This window comes from Moschus berezovskii, chromosome 4 (assembly GCF_049115385.1).
Source record: "Moschus berezovskii isolate FMDL1 chromosome 4, NW_MosBer_1.0, whole genome shotgun sequence".
NCBI classification, from domain to species: Eukaryota; Metazoa; Chordata; class Mammalia; order Artiodactyla; family Moschidae; genus Moschus; species Moschus berezovskii.
The window spans coordinates 16,747,268-16,768,686 of record NC_142463.1 but is presented as its reverse complement, the minus strand read 5'-3'; the positions used below and the strand labels follow the sequence as shown (position 1 = coordinate 16,768,686).

Sequence of the window (21,419 nt, the reverse complement as noted above, 5' to 3'; positions counted from 1 at the left end):
ATGGGCAAGCCTACCAGGCTCCTCCATCCATGGGATTTTCCAGGCAAGAGTATTGGAGTGGGTTGTGATTTCCTTCTCCATAACATGTCTCTAGAAATCATAAAACAGCAGATCAATACCACAACACAAAAATCAGACAAATCCTAGTCAAGATATTTAAAGGAATCGAACTACAAAATTGGGAAATTTGACTCAACTGATATGTAGAATGTCTTATCCAACAGTTGTAGAATATACTTTTTTTTAACGTACGCATGGAAAAATTACCAAAATTGATCATGTTATACTGATTTGTGCTAGAGCATTAAAGTGATTATCAGCAAATTTCAGAAACCAGTAACATATGGTGAGTATTTTCAAATGCAGTGGAGTTAAAGGTAGAAATAATAGCAAGGAAGTAATGAGAAAATCACCCAAACTTTGCGAAATAGGCAATATAGTTACATAACCCGTGGATCAAGGAAGAGTCATTACAAAAATTAGAAAATAGTTGGATTGATGAGAAACAGAAATATGAAATGTCAAAGCCTGTAGAATACAAACTATTACTCTTAATCACATGTAGTAGAATACAGTAAAGATGGGATATTAACAGTTTAAACATCTAGAAAAAGAAGAGCAAAATAAATTCGAAGAAGGAGGACATAAAAATAGAGGTCAGTGAAATAAAAAGCACATGTACTGAAGCCTGAGTCAACAAACAGAAATTCAGTTCTTTATAAAAGATTAATAAAACATCTATTTCTGCTTCATTGACTATGCCAAAGCCTTTGACTGTGTGGATCACAATAAACTGTGGAAAATTCTGAAAGAGATGGGAATACCAGACCACTTGACCTGCCTCTTGAGAAACCTGTATGCAGGTCAGGAAGCACCAGTTAGAACTGGACATGGAACAACAGACTGGTTCCAAATAGGAAAAGGAGTACGTCAAGGCTGTATATTGTCACCTTGCTTATTTAACTTATATGCAGAGTACATCATGAGGAACGCTGGGCTGGAAGAAGCACAAGCTGGAATCAAGATTGCCGGGAGAAATATCAATAACCTCAGATATGCAGATGACACCACCCTTATGGCAGAAAGTGAAGAGGAACTCAAAAGCCTCTTGATGAAAGTGAAAGAGGAGAGTGAAAAGGTTGGCTTGAAGCTCAACATTCAGAAAACAAAGATCATGGCATCTGGTCCCATCACTTCATGGGAAATAGATGGGAAACAGTGGAAACAGTGTCAGACTTTATTTTCTGGGGCTCCAAAATCACTGCGGATGCTGATTGCAGCCATGAAATTAAAAGACGCTTACTCCTTGGAAGGAAAGTTATGACCAACCTGGATGGCATATTAAAAAGCAGAGACATTACTTTGCCAACAAAGGTCCGTCTAATTAAGGCTATGGTTTTTCCCGTGGTCATGTATGTATGTGAGAGTTGGACTGTGAAGAAAGCTGAGCACCGAAGAATTGATGCTTTTGAACTGTGGTGCTGGAGAAGACTCTTGAGAGTCCCTTGGACTGCAGGGAGATCAAACCAGTCCATTCTAGAGGAGGTCAATCCTGGGTGTTCATTGGAAGGACTGGTGCTAAAGCTGAAACTGCAATACTTTGGCCACCTCATGCGAAGAGTGGACTCACTGGAAAAGACTCTGATGCTGGGAAGGATTGGGTTCGGGAGAAGGGGACGACAGAGAATGAGATGGCTGGATGGCATCACCGACTCGATGGACATGAGTTTGAGTGTACTCTGGGAGTTGGTGAGAGACAGGAAGGCCTGGTGTGCTGTGATTCATGGGGTCGCAAAGAGTCGGTCACGACTGAGTGACTGAACTGAAAAAAGCAGATAATTTGTTTCTAGCCAAGGTGGAATAGCAGGGTCTAGACTTAATTTGTTCAGACAACTGAAAAAACAGACAATGTATATGAAACAATGGTTTTTAAGAGATTGGGCCATAAGGACAGTTATCCCCTGAGAAATGGTGAACAAACTGAGTCCTGTGGTTGTACTAGATTACTGCCTTGAGAAAGTTTCCAGGACACAAAGGTCTCCCTAAATTGAGGTAGAGCCAGGAGAACTTGGTGGCTAGAGTTCACAGAGTGGCATGTCAGAGAGGAGAGAGCTGCACAGAGAAGGAACTGTTACTATAAGTGAAGTTCAGGTTGAATATGTGTATAGACACATGGAAGACATTTTAAAAACCCAAATCAAAATCTTTAGGGATAAAATTTATGTTTAGGGATAAAAATTATGTTTGAGTTGAAAAATAAGCTAGATGGGAGACCTCCCTGGTGGTCCAGTCATTATGACTGGAGTCATAACACAGTATTAACTGAAGTCATGACCTGGAGTCAATCTGTTTTAAGAGATAACTGTGTAAAGCAAAAATTCCAAAAACAAATTGTGGATTTGTAACACATAAAAGTAAAATATATGACAGTCATCTTGTTTAGGCAAGGAGAGGAGAAATTAGTTATGAAAAGAGATAAAGTTTAAAAATTGGAAGTCAGAAGTAAAACTATCACTCACAGATGACATGATTTTTCATATGGAAAACCCCAAAGAATCTGTAGATAAACTCTTAGAATTAAAAAATGAATTTACAAAGGTGTCAATATTAGATCAGTGTTGGATTTTGGAAATCATTCGTATTTCTTTGTATCAGCCATGGACAGAAAACAAAATTTAGAAGATAATGCTTACATTAGCATTCAAAAACATCAAGTATAGAGATACCTTGTTTTATTGTGCTTTGCTGTATTACCCTACCTAGACACTGCATTTTTTACAAATTAAAGTTTTCTGGCAATACTGTTGTCAGCTGATGGTTAGTTGTTTGTTTTTTTTTTTCAGCTAATAAAATGCTTTTAAATTAAGGTATGTACATTGTTCCTTTAGACATAATGCTGTTAACACACTTCATAGACCTAGTACAGTGTAAACGTGACTTTTATGCATTAGGAAGCCAAAAAAATTGTGTGACTCACTTTTACTTTCTTTACTGTAGTGGTCTGAAACCAAGCCCACAATATGTCTGAGATAGCCAGGATTGAATGCAAGATAATTCTACACAAAACTATAAAGAATTCCTAAGAGAATAAAGGGTATGAATTAGTAGATATGTAGTTTTTGTAAAGAAGATTATTATAAAGGTCAGTAGGTTTAATATCCCAGTCAAAATTCCACAATGCTTTTTTTAGGAAAAGGAAGTTAGTAGAAAATGAACAGCTAATTTCGAAATATAAATGAGACTCCAAATGGGAAACAGTAATTGAAGAAAATATTGAAGGAAAAGATGAAAGAGGATTTATACTTCCAGGCATCAAGAGTAAAGCTATATATTGGCATAAAAATAGACAGACAGACTTGTGGAACAGAGTTCAGTGATGTCTTTCAACAAATGATGCTGAATCAGTAGTAAAGTGAGATTTTTCGTTCACAAACATCAATTTCAGATGGATCAGAGACCTTAATATGAAATTCTCAATTGTGTGGAAAAAGCCCCAAATTTAAAAAAATGGAATGAAGGAAGTAATAAAGATTAAGAGCTGATACTAATGCAGTATGAAACAAAGCTTATGTAATCCTTTAGCTAAATTTGCTGCAGAAGGATAGAAAAGGATATATACATTGTATGAAACTAATCATTAATGGTAGCTATCTGTATAATGGTTACCTGTAACAGGAGATAATGTGGATAAATAATGACTGACTGGTGAATGATGATTGGGGGAGTTTATGAGCAGGTCTTTTGGTGTTCCAGTATGCTCTATGTGAGTGGTTCTGCGATCTGTGGACACCTGACTAACCAGTACTCTTTTTGGGATTCCATGATAATACTAAAATATTATTTGCCTTTTTCTTTGTTTTTTTTGTTTTCATGGATGTAGCTGAAGCAATACAGGTAAACATCATCACAAATCAAGGAAGTACTGACTGTGCTAATACTCACTGTATTCTTCACAGCCACACACCCTTCAGATTGTGGGGGGGGGGGGGCATACGTTTTACCTCAGAATATCCTTGGTGATGCAGGAAAAATAATTTTATTAAATTGTGACCTTTGAGTACGTATCTTTTTAAGAGTGTGCAATGAAATGAGAAGTATGCGTAAAACACAGTGTGGTGGCTTCAAGGAAGACATTTATGTTGAACTTGCTGCTCTATTCATGGAGATATGATTTTACTTGAAAGACCAACTGGCACTATTATTCAGATTTGAGTATTTGGCAGATATTTTCTTGAAAATGAATAAGCCTCTCACTTTAAGGAAAACAATTAACAGTATCTCTTGCCAATGGTAAAATTTGATTTTTTAAGCAAAACACGTAAGTTTGGAAAACTTATATGCACTGCAGTGAATCTGATAGCTTCACAGTCTTTTCCAGTGAGATTATTGGTGATGTTAACAAGTGTGATGTTTTGATTTTGTATAATGAAATACGTCAGTATTTGGAAGATCTGCAGAGCTTAGTGAACAGTATTTTTCAAATGATCAATGTATAGTGTTATAAAATCATAAATGATGCATTCAGAATACAAAGTAGAAAGTGGATTATAATGCAGAAGAGTATGATAATTTATTCATGTGGTTTCAGATTCTCCATTGCAACCAATCTTTTAAAAATTGCCACTTGTCATATTTTTGTATAGTATCAAAAAAGACTATTTACAGTTATCTGAAAAAGCTATTAAAATATTCTTCCCTTTTCCATATCTGTGTGTGTGTGTGTGATGCCGGGTTTCTTCCTATCCTTCCACCTGAGCAACATATTGCAACAAATGGAACGTGGAAGCAGATATGAGAATCTAGCGGTTTTCCCGTTAAGCCAGGGTTTGAGATTTACAAAAATGTGAAACAGTGGCACCCTTCTAATTTTACTTATTTATTGAGAAAAAAATTTTTATGTTATATAGTTGAGTTTGTGATTATTATTTTTAGATTAATAAATACTTAAAATTGTTAATTTCTGATATGCCAGTTATTGATAAATATATCTAAAAACTTCTTGACTGCTTAATTTTTAAGACTAAAAGGCTTCTAAGATCAGAGTTTGAGAACTGCTGTTGATTACATAAGTATGATTCCATGAATATGTCCATTTTTTAATTAACAAACTATAATTTGTATATTTACTCTATGTTACATTTTAGTAACAGTGTTATCTTCCTTAGTTGTGAGGATTTGTCTAAGATGATGGGGAGTATTTCTGGCTTGAGTAATAGGTAACAGCATGGACAGGAGAGAATGAGCAGCCAACAGAATGACTATAGATAGAATGGTTGTAATTTGTTGATATTTTATTGTTTAAGAGCCTGTAGGGTTGATTTTTTTTAAAAAATGAAATTTATACTGAAAAGAACAGAAAAATCTGTGCCATAGTTTTATTTCCTCTCATTTTTCCTTATACACTTTCATTAGTTCGTAGACACATAATTATTCCTAGCTGATGTGAAGGTGACACAGTTCGGTTTTACCTGAAGTATAGAGGCATATATGCCTCTCTTCCCTGGTAGTTCAGCTGGTAACAAGTCCACCTGCAATGCAGGAGACCCCAGTTCAATCTCTGGGTCGGGAAGATCCCCTGGAGAAGGGTTAGGCTACCCACTTAAGTTTTCTTGGGCTTCCCTTTTGGCTCATAAGGTAAAGAATCCACCTGCATTGTGGGAGACCTGGGTTCAATCCCTGGGTTGGAAAGATCCCATGGAGAAGGGAACAGCTACCCACTCCAGTATTCTTGCCTGGAGAATTCCAGGGACAGAGGAACCTGGCAGGCTACAATCCATGGGGTCACAAAGAGTTGGACATGACTGAACGACCTTCACTTTCAACATTTGACAGATGAGCATTGGGGTTGACCCCATTTTTAGTGCAGACAGAAGAGTGATGATAGTTCAATTGGTCATTAAATTCAGCAAGTAGTATTATTTGTATACTGAGTAGAAAGCATTACACTGCTTATGATTATTTTGGGGGGAACTCAAGTTGCTAACAGTCTACTATTGGAGAAAAGTTTGGGGACTTCCCTGGTGGTCCAGTGGCTAAGACTCTGAACTCCCAATACCAGGGGCCCAGATTTGGTCCCTGATCAGGGAACTAGGTACCACATGCCATGTTAAAGACTGAAGATCCTACGTACTGCAGCTAAGACCCTGTACAGCCAAATGAATATATATATATTTTTTCCATTTAACAGAAATTAATTAGACCATAAAATGGGGGTTTCTGAGGTGGCGCTGGAGTTAACTGCCTGCCAGTACAGGAGTAATCGGTCCCACAAAAGCAGGAGCATAGAAAGGAAAGTTGTAGCAGATGAACTTTAAAGGATAGTTGGGCTAATTTCCTCTTTTAAAAATATCTTTTTGTTCTTGTTTCTAATTAAAAATGATAATGCATATTATATACAGACTTAAGCATTGTAAAAATGTATACCATCAGTGATGAAAGTCTTAAGAGATACCCAGCTGCCTGCCAGTTAATCATTGGTAACAGTTTGATACATAGTTGTTTCATGTCTAATGTATGTTAGCATCTTATTTTAAAATCAGATCACATATTTATTGATTCTGCAAATACGTTGGATGGTTAAGTTTCTGGTTTTCAATATTATAAACACCATGATGCCTAAATTCTGGTTTTTGTATTCTTTTTTTGATGCCTAAGATTTTGAAAGAAGGAAAGAGCAGTTTTGCTTAAAGCTTGAATAAAAATAAGTTTATGCATTATAGAAATATTTAACAGTAAAAATCAATCTCTGGGTCGGGATTTCCCCTTAAATGTTGATAAGCTAATTATACCATTTAGAAAGTTGAATTTATATACCTCTAGATGGGATATATCCTTCAGTTTGAAAGTAAATTATTTTGTGGTGAACAGGGAATTAGTGAGTATACAGCACAGGTCTGGGGGTAGGTAAACACCAAAGGAAAGACCAGTAATATTTTGCCTTCCTTCCGTATTCCAGTTAGTTGTATTTTTGTAGAGTTGTTTAAAATGTAATTTTTATAGTGGGAATTGCTCATTCAAATGTTGCTGTTCTTTTCATTGTAGGTAACATTGTACAACACTGATCAGGATGGTAGTGATAGCCCACGCAGTAGCCTTAACAACAGTCTCTCAGATCAGAGTTTGGCATCCGTTAATTTGAACAGTGTTGGAAGTGTGCATAGTTACACACCGGTAAGTCTTAGTGAAATTAACTCCTTTGTTGAGTACTCATTTAGTGCTTAAAACTGAACCAAATGTAATTGATAATGCAAATAAAAAGTGAATGTGTATATTTCTCATTGGTCAGTTAATGATCATTAGCTTAGATAAGTAAAACAGATTTTTATTATACTTTAGCAAGTTAGATACAAACATATTGTATTATGTTACATATTTCGGTCTACTTAATCTGTTCCATATCAAGTGAAAAACAATTGGAATAGGAAAAGAATTTTTACTTTACTTTTCTAAAGCTGTGTTTGATGGTATTTTATAACCCTTGGTTAAAAGAGCTTAGAGGATATGTATAGCACCTTGTTTCCCAGAAGTGGATCTGAGAACAGGATTTCTACAAACCCCAGAAGTAAGGATGACCTGGTTCCCAGTTGCTTACCAGTCTTGTATTTTTAGACTGGGTCTAGAAAACAAAGGTATGCTCTAAAGGGACCTGTGTGAGTCTTCTTGCTCCTATGCTGACCCTTGTTATCTGATACTTCTTTTCAAGTCATCTTGCAACTATCTTCCCCAGTAGACAGAAGGGAACCCAGGAGAGTCACATACCAACCACACTGTTCATGGCACAGATTTGATCTCATCAAATCACTTTCTGTTCCAAGATGAGTAAATAGATAAAACCTACACAGGGAAAAGATAAAAGGGACAGAGGGGACCCGAATTTAAAAAATAACAAGAGGGAAACAAAACTTTTAAAATTCATATTGAATGTAGGGAAAAAAGATGACTGCAAACCATTAACAGTGCTCTGGAGGGAAAATATTTTTCAAGAAAGCAGAAAAAAAACAGATAAAGGAATAACAATTATATAAAAGAATATAATACATATGGAGAACTGCAGATTATAGGTGTCCCCAAATAGTTGATACAGAACAGTTTTCAAAAGAAATAAAGAATAAAAGGGTTAATGAACTCTAAGAAAAGTAAATGGAAAAAACTAGACACATCATGACAAATTTTTAAATTTCAGAAGTAATCATAGATACTCTAGCAAAAGAAATAAGGTGCATTCAGAGAAACACAAATCATACTTTTCTTCCATAATACTAAATACCAGAAGATAATGGAACATTTTTATACAGAGTGTTGAGGGAATAGATTTGGAATTATAAATATTATGCCCACCAAATTTTCGTTCAGTTGTGAAGTCAAAAAAAGACATTAATTCTTTAATACAGAGTTTGGAAAGCATCCTACCCTTGTTTTCATGTACCCTTCCTGAAAAAAAATTACATATTTAGCTGACTGGGTGGTGAATTAAATCACTCAGTAGTGAAGTCATGATAGAAAAGGACTATTTGGAGCATTGAAGCAAACTCAGCAAAGATTTAGTAATTTTAAGTTGTTTTAAAATAATTAGTAGAAAATTGTGAAATGAAATCAAAGAACACAGAATTCAGTATTACAGAATATAAGAAGAAAAACAAGCCTTTATAGAAACAGGTGACAGAAGTGGGAGCAGACATGTCTGTTATTCCAGTACATGTAAGAGGGTTAAACTCCCCTGGTAAAAACTAGTCAGTGTAGACTACTTTCTTTTTTTCCTCCTTCATTTAATAAGATAATCAGTCATCAAGAGCTCCTAAAGCAACAATACAGTGTGAGCTTGTGGTTGGGCTTATCACGTATCCATAGAGCCTTTAAGGACACAGTAAGGCTAAATGCATTGTGACAGTTTTGTTACATATGCATACTGTATAAGCCAGATCACTATGGTGTCAGCTCCCTACATCCCACAGGATGATGCTAAACCAAAGGAACCGGATGAGAGACTATACAAGTGATGGGTGCCTGTTGTGAAGGAGTAAATTCCATTCTGTACCCAAATGGTTAACAACTTGCAGCTGTACCCTAAGCCCCTCCCCAACTGGGGACAAGGAGGCAGATGAAAAACCATCTCTTGGCAGATTCCTGCAAGTTAGAGACATGGACTGCTTTCCTTCAAGTAGGAAAATGGATGAAAAATATCAGATAATAATTTGCTCCTTGTAAGGCCACCCATCATCCCTTGTTCTGGGGTAATCACAGGATTTTCAAAGGCCTAGGTCATTCTGCCATTGAGACTTGCTTACATGGCCTGTGTGGAGACGTTTAATGTCACCAGAGTGCCAGTTGGTGAAGCCATTGACCTACACAAAATTCATATTTTTTCAGGTTATTGTAGACTCCTTGCGAGTATCATTTTGAAAGGCTGCATAAACTTATGGTCACTGAAAGTGAAAGTTGCTCAGTCATATATTGACTCTTTGTGACCTCATGGACAGTATGTAGTCCACCAGGCTCCTCTGTCCGTGGGATTCTCCAGGCAAGAACATTGGAGTGGGTAGCCATTCCATTCTCCAGGGGATTTTCCTGACCCAGAGATCAAACCCAGGTCTCCTGCATTGCAGGCAGATTCTTTACCATCTGAGCCACCAGGGAAGCCCACTTATAGTCACTGCTCATGTCTTACTTAGTTTTGCAAAACGCTAAAACATATGGTAGTTTGTCACTGCTTGATATAATCTTTTAAGAGATATTGCTGATCATGTTTCATTAATTTTATTTCTAGTTGTGCTGTTTTCAGAGACAATTCTTACTTAAGTGTTCATGGTACTTTTTTTCCCTTTCATAGCTCAAGGCCCTGATCTGTTTTTCTCAGCATCTCCTTTGTCTTTTATCCTTTACTTCTCATTTCCCCTAAGTTTCATTTAAAAAAGAAAAATTTACCTACAAATGAAGAGTTAGATATATTGAAGTTCCTTGTTACTTTGGGCAGTGTCATACAACCTGACTCAGCAATACTCACAGTATATAAACTTAAAGGTTAATTGAATAAACAAATGAGAAATGTTAGTTTCAGAGTATAGTGCGTTTGAGATGAGAGTGCTTCTGTGGAAACTGAGATGAAAATTTCACAGAAATTGGAAGGGTTCCAGGCTTAACTTATCACTTATTATGACCTTGGGAAGCTCCTTTAACTCCTTTGAATACTTAACTCCTACTGTGAAATGTGGAGATTGGATTAGATTTCTGTGATTCTTTAAGAGACAAGTAACAATTTGTGGTGTGCCCTTTATGTGTATGCAGTTTAATAGATGATAGGAAATCCAAAGACAGGGAAGTTAATTCCTTTGGATTCTATTTTCAGTTCTAGTATTTTTAGTTACATATTGTATGTAACAAACCAATTCTGATATAAAGCTACTAAATTAGTAGGTTTTTTCTTTTACTGTTAGGTGACAAGTCATCCAGAACCAGTTTCTCAGTCATTAACGCCTCAACAGCAGCCACAGTACAACCTTCCAGAACGAGACAAACAATTACTCTTCTCAGAATATAATTTTGAAGATCTCAGTGCCTCATTTCGGAGCCTTTATAAGTCAGTTTTTGAGCAGTCACTTAGTCAACAAGGTGAGTTTTAATACTTTTTGTTAATTTTTTATTGAAAATTTTTAAAGAATTATTTTCAGTTTACACTGTTTTATTTCCTTAATCTTAGAACACTACCATCATGATAAGGATTGAATGCCTTTTGTGCCTTTACTGTAGTGTGTATATATAAGAAATCTATCTTGTCATGGGTGCCTACCTCATTTGATTACTACTGGTATCCTGGAGCACTGGGTTAAAGAATTCTGACACTGCATGTGGGAAGGACTGTCATGATTAGTTAGTGATGTCTAGCATGTGAAGTGTTTTGAGTGGTAAATGTGGCATCACAAGAGTAGATGTCTTGCTTTTCTGTCCTGACTGCTGTTATCAAAGAGATAGCTATTAGAGTATGGTAGCACTGAATTTGCGATTTCATGTATGACACGCATAGTTAGTGGTCATTATTTTGTACAACATACTTAAATCAGATTTAATGCTAAAAGAGATACTGGTTGAGATGCAGTATTATATTTCAACGAAATACTAGATTGCATTTTTGTTGGAGTTTCTCAGGTGCATTTATGTATTACTGTCCTGTCAGCTGCTGGTTTAATTTTAATCAGAGTCATATGATAGAATCAAGATGTCTCATTGTTATTCGCCCATAGAACATTAGTCAGAAATTGTCGGGAACTCAAACATCAAAGCATTGCTTTGTTTGTCAGGTTAACTATGTTCCTGGTCAGAGAGTATACCTGTTCACAGCAGTAGACAAAATAGACAAAAATCCCTTCCTTTACATTTTAATATATATTGCTGACAAATATTATGAAAGTTAATGTTATACGTAAATATTACATATATTGGTGAGTATCAGTAGTTTGTATAGGAAGTTAGTTTTCTGGTTAAAGTAAGAGTCACGTGTTTTCTCAAATTTTGTATTAAATTTTTTTTCTATATAAGTACCAAAATAAAAAACCCCATGTAAGACTTTGCTAAGCAGATCCAGCTTTGCTGGTCTCAGTACAGAAATACTGGCTTTGAAATATCAGTGGTAACAATTTCTCATGTTTGATGGGAAGATGGCTAGAGTCCTTAAGACTAAGCAAAACAAACAACCATCAAAACCAAGCAAAACAACAAAGCAAAACAACAAACCAGCCATCTCTACTGCTCTGTTTCATTACTTTTATGGAACATTCTTGAGACAGACACAGTTTTAGTGGCTGTAATCCTAACAACAGCTCTTATGAAGCACGTACCATTGTCATCCCTATTTATAATTGGGGTGATTGTGACTTGGCGAGGTTAATAACTCTCCAGAGTTACCAAGTGTATAAATTGTAGTGCAGAGATTTTAATTCTTCTTTTCTGGCATTAAGAAATATGTAAGCTTAACCCTTAAACTGCCATATTGGACTTAAAGTTTTTGGAGTAGTCAGAGAAAGAGATCAGAAATCAGTGTGCTTTATTTCTGTTCTCCTCTTTTACCGAAGGTCTTCAGACCTGTAGAGAACCATCTTGAATGTGACTCAGTACGTCTTCCTCTTTTCCCTTAACATTTAGTCATCTTTCAAGGGGCTTCCTTGGTGGTTCAGTTGGTAAAGAATCCGCCTGAAGTGCGGGAGACCTGGATCCCTGGGTTAGGAAGATCCCCTGGAGGAGGGCATGGCAACCCACTCCAATATTCTTGCCTGGAGAATCCCCATGGACAGAGGAGCCTAGCGGGCTGCAGTCCATGCGGTTGGAAAGAGTTGGACGTGACTGAGGACAGCACAGCACATCTTTGAAGACAACCCAGATATTGCCTTTTCAAGGAGGGCTTCTTTGTGTTTTGATGCCCCTTCCTAGGTAGAACAGGGAAGAAGTAGAGATTCTGTATTCCCTCTGATTACTTTTGCTTTAATACTTACAATGTTGGACATAATCTCCTCAAGTGTTTGTCCCTTCCCCTCGACCATGAGCTATTGAGGACAGAGAATGATGTTTCTTCTCAGTAACCCCAGAGCCCAGGGTAGGGTGGATATTATATCAGCATTTGTTAAACTGAACCAGAATTGCTTCCTGACAGCATATACTTTTGCTCTGTAAATAATTTTGCAAATGTTTGTCATAAAATACAACTGAAATCTGACCATCAGTGATCTTGCTTTCTCTGTTTTCAGGTTTGATGAACATCCCTTCCGAATCTTCCCAGCAGTCCCACACTTCTTGTTCCTATCAGCACTCTCCCAGCAGTACAGTGAGCTCTCACCCACACAGCAACCAAAGCAGCCTGACCAACAGTCACGGCAGTGGCCTCAACACCACGGGCAGTAATTCGGTTGCACAGGTCTCACTGTCACATCCCCAGATGCACACACAGCCGTCTTCACATCCGTCCCATCGACCGCATGGTTTACCGCAGCATCCACAGCGTCCCCAGCACCCAGCACCACACCCACAGCAACACAGCCAGCTCCAGTCACCTCACCCCCAACACCCCTCTCCACACCAACACATACAGCACCATCCGAACCACCAGCATCAGACGCATCAGACGTTGACACATCAGGCGCCTCCACCCCCACAACAGGTATCCTGTAATTCTGGTAAGTTTTTGTCTTCTGAATTGTGTTTGGCTGTTCATTCCATTCTCTTATCTGGGGCTTATATATATTTTCTGTCCGTACTCTTCTCATCTGTCGTCTTTTATGTTTCCTTGCTGTAGTCCTATAGTTGTAAGTCGTTTAATCCATAGATTAACCTGGATTATTGTCTTGATTACAATTTATTAGTGTAACATAAGCAAACTCAGCAACCTTTGCAGGTTTTGGTTTTTAACTCTTTGTCCTTCTGCAAAATGAGCATTTTAAAGAAGAATGTAATGCACAGTCTGTCTGCAATCTATTGTGATTCAGTGTGGTCTAGAAGAAAGCGTATAGATTTGTGTCTGAAAGACCTGCATTTCAATCCTCATTATGACTCTTAGATCTTTGGTGCAGTAACTCTTTTAGTCTTGTTATTTTTTTACTTATAAAAATAAAACAACACTGGTATACAATGCTATTATGAGGATCATATTGGGAATACAAATATAAAATGCCTAGTCTGGCGTGTGTGCTTAGTCACTCAGTCATGTGTGACTCTGCGATGGTATGGACCATAGCCTGCCAGGTTCCTCTGTCTGTGGAATTCTCCAGGCAAGAATACTGGAGTGAGTAGCCATTCCCTTCTCCAGGGGATGTTCCCAACCCAGGAATCAAATCCTGATCTCTTGGATTCCAGGCAGATTCTTCACTGCCTGAGCCACCAGGGAAGTCTAGTACTTTGTGTTTATGTATTTGGTGAAGGTTCCTGCTTTTTCTTTCTTTGCATATTCCTGCCAAGTGTTTCATTTAGAATGATAGATTCATACCCTGAATTTTTTTTTTTTTAAGTCTGCTGCTCATAAGATAGGTCTTGATGGTTTCTGATGAGATGCTTAACTGACATTGCTCACAGACCAGGCAGTCTCTGCATTGCAGAACTCCAAAGGGTGCCACAGACTTCTGCAAGGTGAATGGTGCCTCTTGGAATTTTGCAAAATACAACTGGGTTCAATTCTTAGATACATCACAGTGGCCTTAAGTTATGTCACCTCTAGGTTCAATTTCATTTATTTGTAAAGTGCAGAGAAATAATACCTTTCCTTCCTGTCTCACAGAACAGATTGCCCCAACACAAGATATAGTGGGTTTGAATCCATTTGTAAAACTGGATTGGGATCATCCAATACCAGGAATAAGGCTAGCTCAAACTTTCACTATCCAAGATTTGTAATATTGTCAGTATTATTTTTATAGGTGTTTCAAATGATTGGTATGCAACACTTGATATGCTCAAAGAAAGCTGTCGAATTGCCAGCAGTGTTAATTGGTCAGATGTAGACCTCTCACAGTTCCAAGGTGAGTATTGGTTCCTTCTTCCTTACAACACATGGTTCCTTCCATGTGTTTTGAGTACAGTGTAAGTTTCTTTGAGATAAGCATCTCCTTATATGGTGTTTCTTTTACAGTTGGGAGTATGCTTAAAAACAACACTTTAAAATTCTTAATTAAGTCTTCTGGCCAGTTGATGTAGTGGATGGTCACAGACAAGAGATCTGAGGGAGATAAGAATCAGTCTTTGAATAATTTAGAAAATGTCATTAGCAAAAGATTACCAGTGTAAATTTTGAGGGCTGGAAAAGAATTGCTGTTTTATTTTTGCAACGTTTGCAGGACCACGCTAACAGTATTTTTAATGTTTTCCTCATAGGTTTGATGGAGAGTATGAGACAGGCAGATCTCAAGAACTGGTCTTTAGATCAGGTTCAATTTGCTGATCTCTGTTCTTCTCTTAATCAGTTCTTTACACAAACTGGCCTTATCCACTCACAGAGTAATGTTCAGCAGAATGTCTGTCATGGTGCCATGCATCCAACAAAACCTTCCCAACACATTGGAACAGGTTTGGCTTTAATTTTCTTCTTGATTTTCTCTTTTTCTCATTCATATTCAGTAACTGTTTAGGGCAACTTGATATGTTAATGATAGAAGTGATCCATTTATATCTTTTTATTTCTAAGAAATAAATGAAATCAAGTAATTTATTTAAGGTATATCTTAGAAAAACTAAGATAAAAGAAACTGTGTTTTTATGTCATGATTTACTTGATTATTTTATTGTTTGTGGTCTTTAACCTTTCAAGTTACCAATCAAGAAAATGTCTTAAGGATATGTACATTTTAATTGTAATAAGAACATAGTTTTAAGGTGTTATCAATTTAAATTTGTATAGACTTGCAATGAAAATCACCACATCTTATGTATCTTCTAAGAATGTTAAAATTAAAGTTAATTTATTTAAAGAGTATACATAATGAAAGTCTCATTTGAGTTTTACTCTGAACTCAATTTGTGCTCTGCATTTTTCATCTCACTTTCTTCTTTTATTCTTTCCTCTTATAGCCATCTCAAATTCATATTCTGTGTTTAATATCCAGGTTCTTTCTCTCTTCACTTTAATTTCTTGATGTCTTTTTATCTCCAAGTTGACTTCTTTCCTGCTCGTTGTCTTGTTTTAAAACTTGATGCTGAAAAGCCCTCTCTTTCTGCCCTGAGTTGCTTCATTCAGTCGTCCTGGCTTATGTCACATACTTGATCTTCCATATTCTCTAGAACCCTGGTCCTTTTTGTGAATCTCCATTTCTGTGGCTTTTTTTTTTTTTTTAGTTTTTTAATTGAAGGGAATTGCTTTACAGAATTTTGCTGTTCTCTGTCAAACCTCAACATGAATCAGCCATAGGCATACATATGTCCCCTCCCTCTTGAACCTCCGTCCCATCTCCCTCCCCATCCCAGCCCTCTAGGTTGATGCAGAGCCCCTGGTTGAGTTTCCTGAGCCATAAGCACGTTCCCTTCGGCTCTGTGTTTCACACATGGTGATGTAGGTTTCCGTGTTACTCTCTCCATACGCCTCACCCTCTTCTCCCCTCTCCCCGTGTACAGAGGTCTGTGGTCTGTGTCTGTTTCTCCACTGCTGCCCTGCAGATAAATTATTTGGTACCATTTTTCTATATTCCATATATATGCATTAGTATATGATACTTATCTTTTTCTTTCTGACTGACTTCACTCTATAATAGGTTCTAGGTTCGTCCACCTCATTAGAACTGATTCAAGTGTGTTCCTTTTTATGGCTGAGTAATATTCCATTGTGTATATGGACCACAACTCCTTTATCCATTCATTTGTCAGTGGACATCTAGCTTGCTTCCATGTTCTAACTATTGTAAATAGTGCTGCAGTGAACACTGGGGTACATGGGTCTTTTTCAGTTTTGGCTTCCTCAGGGTGTATGCCTATGAGTGTAGTTGATAGGTCATATGGTGGTTTTACGTATCTATACACATCACATTTATCTGTTCATCTGTTAATAAACACTTGGGTTGCTTCCATGTTTTAGCTATTGTAAATAATGTTGTATGAACATGAAAGTGCAAATATTTTCTAGGCCCTGCTTTCAGTTATTTTGGGTATATACTCAGAAGTGCAATTGCTGGATCCTTTGCTAATTCTTATGTTTCATTTTCTGAGAAACCACCATACTGTTTTGCATAGCAGCTGTACCATTTTACATTCCCACTAACAGTCATAAGGGCTCTAATTCCTCTACATCCTTGCCAACATTTGTTGTTTTCTCTTTTTTTAAATAGCTATTTCAGTGGATGTGCGGTAGAGTCTCATTATAGCTTTGATTTGTATGATTAATGATGTTGAACATCTTTTCATCTTACTGGCCATTTTTTTATCTTCTTTGGGAAATGTTCTTTGCCCATTTTTTGATCAGGTTTGTTTCTTTGTTGCTGAGTTTTAGGAATTCTCTGTATTTGTGGATATTAACTCCTTATGAATTATAAGATTTACATATATTTTCTCCCATTCTTTTGTTTTCTTTTTTACTGTGTTGTTAGTGTTTTTTTTTCTTTTGTTCTGTATACCTTCAGTATAATATCCAAGAAATCATTGTCAAATTCAATGTCATGAAGCTCTATTAAAAGAGTTTTAAAATATTAGGTCTTACATATAAGTCTGACCATTTTGAGTGAATTTTTGTATATGGTGTTATATAACAGTCCAATTTCATTCTTGTGTGTGTGTGTATCCAGTTTTCCTGTTACCATTTGTTGAAAAGACTGTCTTTTGCCCCATTGAATGGTCTTAACACCTTGTCAGAAATCATTCAACTATATATATGTGTGTTGCTGGATTTTTTATTCTGTTCCATTGGTCTTTATGCCAGTACATTGTCCACCTATGGTATCTTTGTAGTAAGTTTTGAAATAAGAAGTATGATGGAACTCTGCTCAATGTTATGTGGCAGCCTGGATGGGAGGGGAGTTCAGGGAAGAATGGATACATGTATGTATATGGCTGAGTCCCTTCACTGTTCATCTGAAACTATCACAACATTGTTAATCAGCTGTACCGCAATACAAAATAAAAAGCTCAAAAACAACAAAAAAGTGTGAGTCCACCAGCATTATTTTTTTTCTGGATAGTTTTAACTGTTCAAGGTCTCTTGAGATTCCATAAGAATTTTAGGATGGGATTTTCTGTTTCTACAAAGGTCATTGAGATTTTTAATATGGATTACACTGAATCTGTAGATTGCTTTGACATATTAAGTCTTGAAGTCCATGAATATGACGTGTGTGTCTATGTCATCTTTAATTTGTTTCATCAGTGTGTTGTAGTTCTCATTGTACAAGTTTTTAATCTCTGTAAGTAAGTTAATTTATTCCTAAGTATTTTATTCTTTTTGATGTCACTGAAAATGGGATTTTTTGTTACTTCCTTTTCAGATTGTTCATATATAGGAATGTGGTTGAATTTTTCATGTTGACTTTGTATCCTACTACTTTGTTGAATTTATTTCTTATGGTAATCTTTAGGGATTTTTACACGTGAAATTATATTTGTGAACAGAGATAAATTTACTTCTTCCTTTTCTGTTTGGATGCCCTTTGTTTCTCTTTCTTGCCTAACTACTCTGGCTAGGATGTCCAGGACTATGTTGAATAGAAGTGGTGAAAGTGGACATCTTTGCTTTGGTCTTAGTAGTGGAAAACCTTTCAGTCTTGTGCTATTGAATATGATGTTTGTTGTGGGATTTTCATACATGGCTTTTATTATGTTGAAGTGATTTCATTCTGTTGCTAATTTGTTGAGTGTTTTTATCATGAAAGGGCTTCCCTGGTGGCTCAGACAGTAAAGAATCTCCCTGAAATGCAGGAGATGTGGGTTTAATCCCTGGATTGGGAAGATCCCATGGAGAAGGGAATGACTACCCATTCTAGTATCCTTGCTTTGAGAATTCCATTCAAAGAGGAACGTGGCAGACTACATCCTATGGGGTTTCAAAGAGTCAGACACAACTGAGCAGCTAACACCTTCACACTTTTATCATGAAAGATGTTGACTTTTGTCAAACGCTTTTTCTGCATCAGTTGAGATGATGGTGAGGGTTTTCCCCCTTCATTCTGTTAATGTGGTTATATTTCACTTATCAGTTTTAGTTCTTCAAATATGTGGTAGAATTCACCCATGAAGCCATCAGATCCTGGGATTTTATTTGTACAGGGGTTTTTCTTTTATTTTATGTATTGAATCATCTTAATCATTATAGGTCTGTTCAGGTTTCTTCTTTTTTCATTATTCACTTTTTGTTGATTTTGTGTTTCTATAATTTGTCTGTTTCATCTAGGGTGTCCACTTTGTTGGTATACAGTTATTCAAAGAGTTCTCATTCTTTTTATTTCAGTAGAATCAGTAGTAATGTTACTGTTTTCAGTTCTCATGTTAGTAATTTGGATCTATCTGTCTTAGTCCATTTAGTTAAAGCGTTGTCAGCTTTTTTTTTTTTTCTGAAGAACCAGCTTCTGGTAATACAGATTTTTCTGGAATGTTTTACTGTTCTCTATTTCATTTATCTCTGCTCTAACCTATACTACTTCTTCCTGTCTGCTGGCTTTGGGTTTGGTGTCTTCTGTTTGTAGGTCTGTTTTTTAATGTAAGTGTTCATATAAATTTCTGTCTTAAAACTGCTTTTGCAGTTTCCTATAGGTTTTGGTATGTTCTGTTTTTGTTTGTATTATCTCTTAAGTATGTTCTGATTTCCCTTGTGACTACTTTAATCCATCGGTTAAGTGTGTTATTTAATTTCCACAAATCTGATAATTTTCCATTTTTACTTCTGTTTTTGATTAATTTGTCCCACTGTGGTCAGAGAAGACACTTTGTATGGTATCTGTCATTTAAAATCTATTGAGAGACTTCCCTGGTGGTCTAGTGGCTTAGACTCCACGCACCGTATACAGAGGGCCCAAGTTCAATCCTTGGTCAGGGAACCCGTATGCCACAACTAGGATTGAAGATCTTCCATGCAATAGCTAAGACCCAGTTCAACCAAATAAATATTTTTTAGAAATCTGTTGAAACTTTATTTGTATTCTGGAAAATATCTGATGCACTTGAGAAGAATGTTTATGCTGTTATTATTGGGTAGAATGTTCCATAAATGTCTATTAGATCTAGTTGGTTTATTGTGTTAAATCCTGTTTGCTTATCTTCTATCTGGTTGTTCTATCCATTATTGAAATAATGGGTATTTAAGTCTCCAACTAGAATTGTAGAGCTGTTTATTTCTCCTTTCATTTCTATTTGTGCTTCATGATTTTTGCTGTCTGTTATTACGTGCATAAATAATTATAAATGTTTATAATTGTTCTATCTTCTTGCTACATTGCACATTTTGTTGATATAATATCCTTTACAGGGAATAAGACTTTACAAGATAGCTCTTATAACCTTTTTTGGTTTAAAGTCTTTTGTCTGTTATTAGTACAGCAGTCTCTGCTCTCTTTTGGTTGCTGTTTGCATGGAATATCTTTTCATCCTTTCACTTTCAATCTGTTTGTGTCTTTGGATCTCAAGTGAGTCTCTTAGAGTCAGCATATGGTTGGATCATGTATTCTTATCCATTCTGCCAATCTCCATCTTTTGATTGAGAGGTTTGATCCATTCATATTTAAAAGAATTATTGGTAAGGAGTGACTTTTATGTTTTACTGTTCTTTGCTATTCCTTGTGGCTTTTTTTGTCCCTTATTTCCTGCATTACTGTCGTCTTTTGTGTTTACTTGATTTTTTTGTAGTGAAATGTTTAAATTCCTTTCTCATTTCTTTTTTGTGTATATTCTGTAGCTGTTTCTTTGTGGTTACCATGGCAATTGAGTTTAACATTCTGAAATTATAGCACACTAATTTGAATTTATATCAGTGTAACTTCTGTAACATGTGAAAACTCTGTTCCTTCTCATCTTCACCTCTGCCTCTGTTGGTTGTCAATGTCTCAGAATTACACGATTCTACATCGTGTGCCCAAAACATACCCTGATAATTATTTTAAATGTGTTAGTCTCTTAAATTATGTGTAAAACATGTGAAGCTGCAAGCCAAAGTTACAGTAACATGAACTTTTAAACTAATAGCTTTTAGAAAATATATTAGCATCTTAAATCATATATAGAACAAAAAGTGGAGTTAAAAATCATTATGATAGTGCTATCTCCATAATTGCCCATGTATTTACCTTTATTGAGATCTTTATTTTTTCTTATGGCTTTAAGTTACTATCTAGTGTCCTTTGATTTCTTCCTGCAAGACTCTCTGGACCATTATCTTCCAGGACAGGTCTAACAGTAACAAACTGCCTTAGCTTTTACTCATCTGGGAATGTCTTAATTTTTCTGCCTCACTCTTGAAAGGACACTTTTACCAGCTGTAGGATTCTTTGTTGACAGGTTTTTTTTTCCTCTCTCTCTGTCTTTCTTTTAGCACTTTGAATACATCGACCCTCTGGCCTCTGAAATTTCTGATGAGAAGTCTGCTTATTGTCTTAATTGAGGATCCCTTGTATGTGACAAGTTACTTCTTTCTTGCTGCTTTCAAAATTCTCTCTTTATCTTTGGCTTTTGAAAATGTGCTTGTAATGTGTCTTGGTGTGGGTTCCTCTGACTTCATCTTACTTGGGGTTCATTGAGCTTCCTGGATGTTTATATTCCTGTCTTCCATCAAATTTGGAAGGTTTTCACCCATAATGTGTTCAGATAGTCTTTCTATCCCCTTTGCTCTCTCTTCTTCTGGAACTCCCAGAATGCATAATTGGGCTGCTTGCTAGTGTCTGACAGGTCCCTTAGGCTCTGTTTGCTTTTCTTCAGTCTTTTTTCTTTCTGTTAATCTGTCTTGGTAATTTTCATTGTCCTATCCTCTCTTCAAGCCTGCTGATTGT

The 21,419-nt window shown here is 36.4% G+C and overlaps 1 protein-coding gene across 3 annotated transcripts in view; it reads left to right on the top strand.

The window, feature by feature from the left end:
* FOXJ3 (forkhead box J3) overlaps positions 1-21,419 on the top strand; it is a 154,599-nt gene that overhangs the window by 124,649 nt on the left and 8,531 nt on the right. For all 3 annotated transcript variants that reach the window (XM_055403886.2, XM_055403887.2, XM_055403884.2), the window contains 5 exons: positions 7,042-7,170; positions 10,431-10,605; positions 12,732-13,157; positions 14,391-14,492; positions 14,845-15,036. In XM_055403886.2, the coding sequence (XP_055259861.1) occupies positions 7,042-7,170; positions 10,431-10,605; positions 12,732-13,157; positions 14,391-14,492; positions 14,845-15,036 (1,024 nt within the window). The remainder of the gene's footprint in view (positions 1-7,041; positions 7,171-10,430; positions 10,606-12,731; positions 13,158-14,390; positions 14,493-14,844; positions 15,037-21,419) is intronic.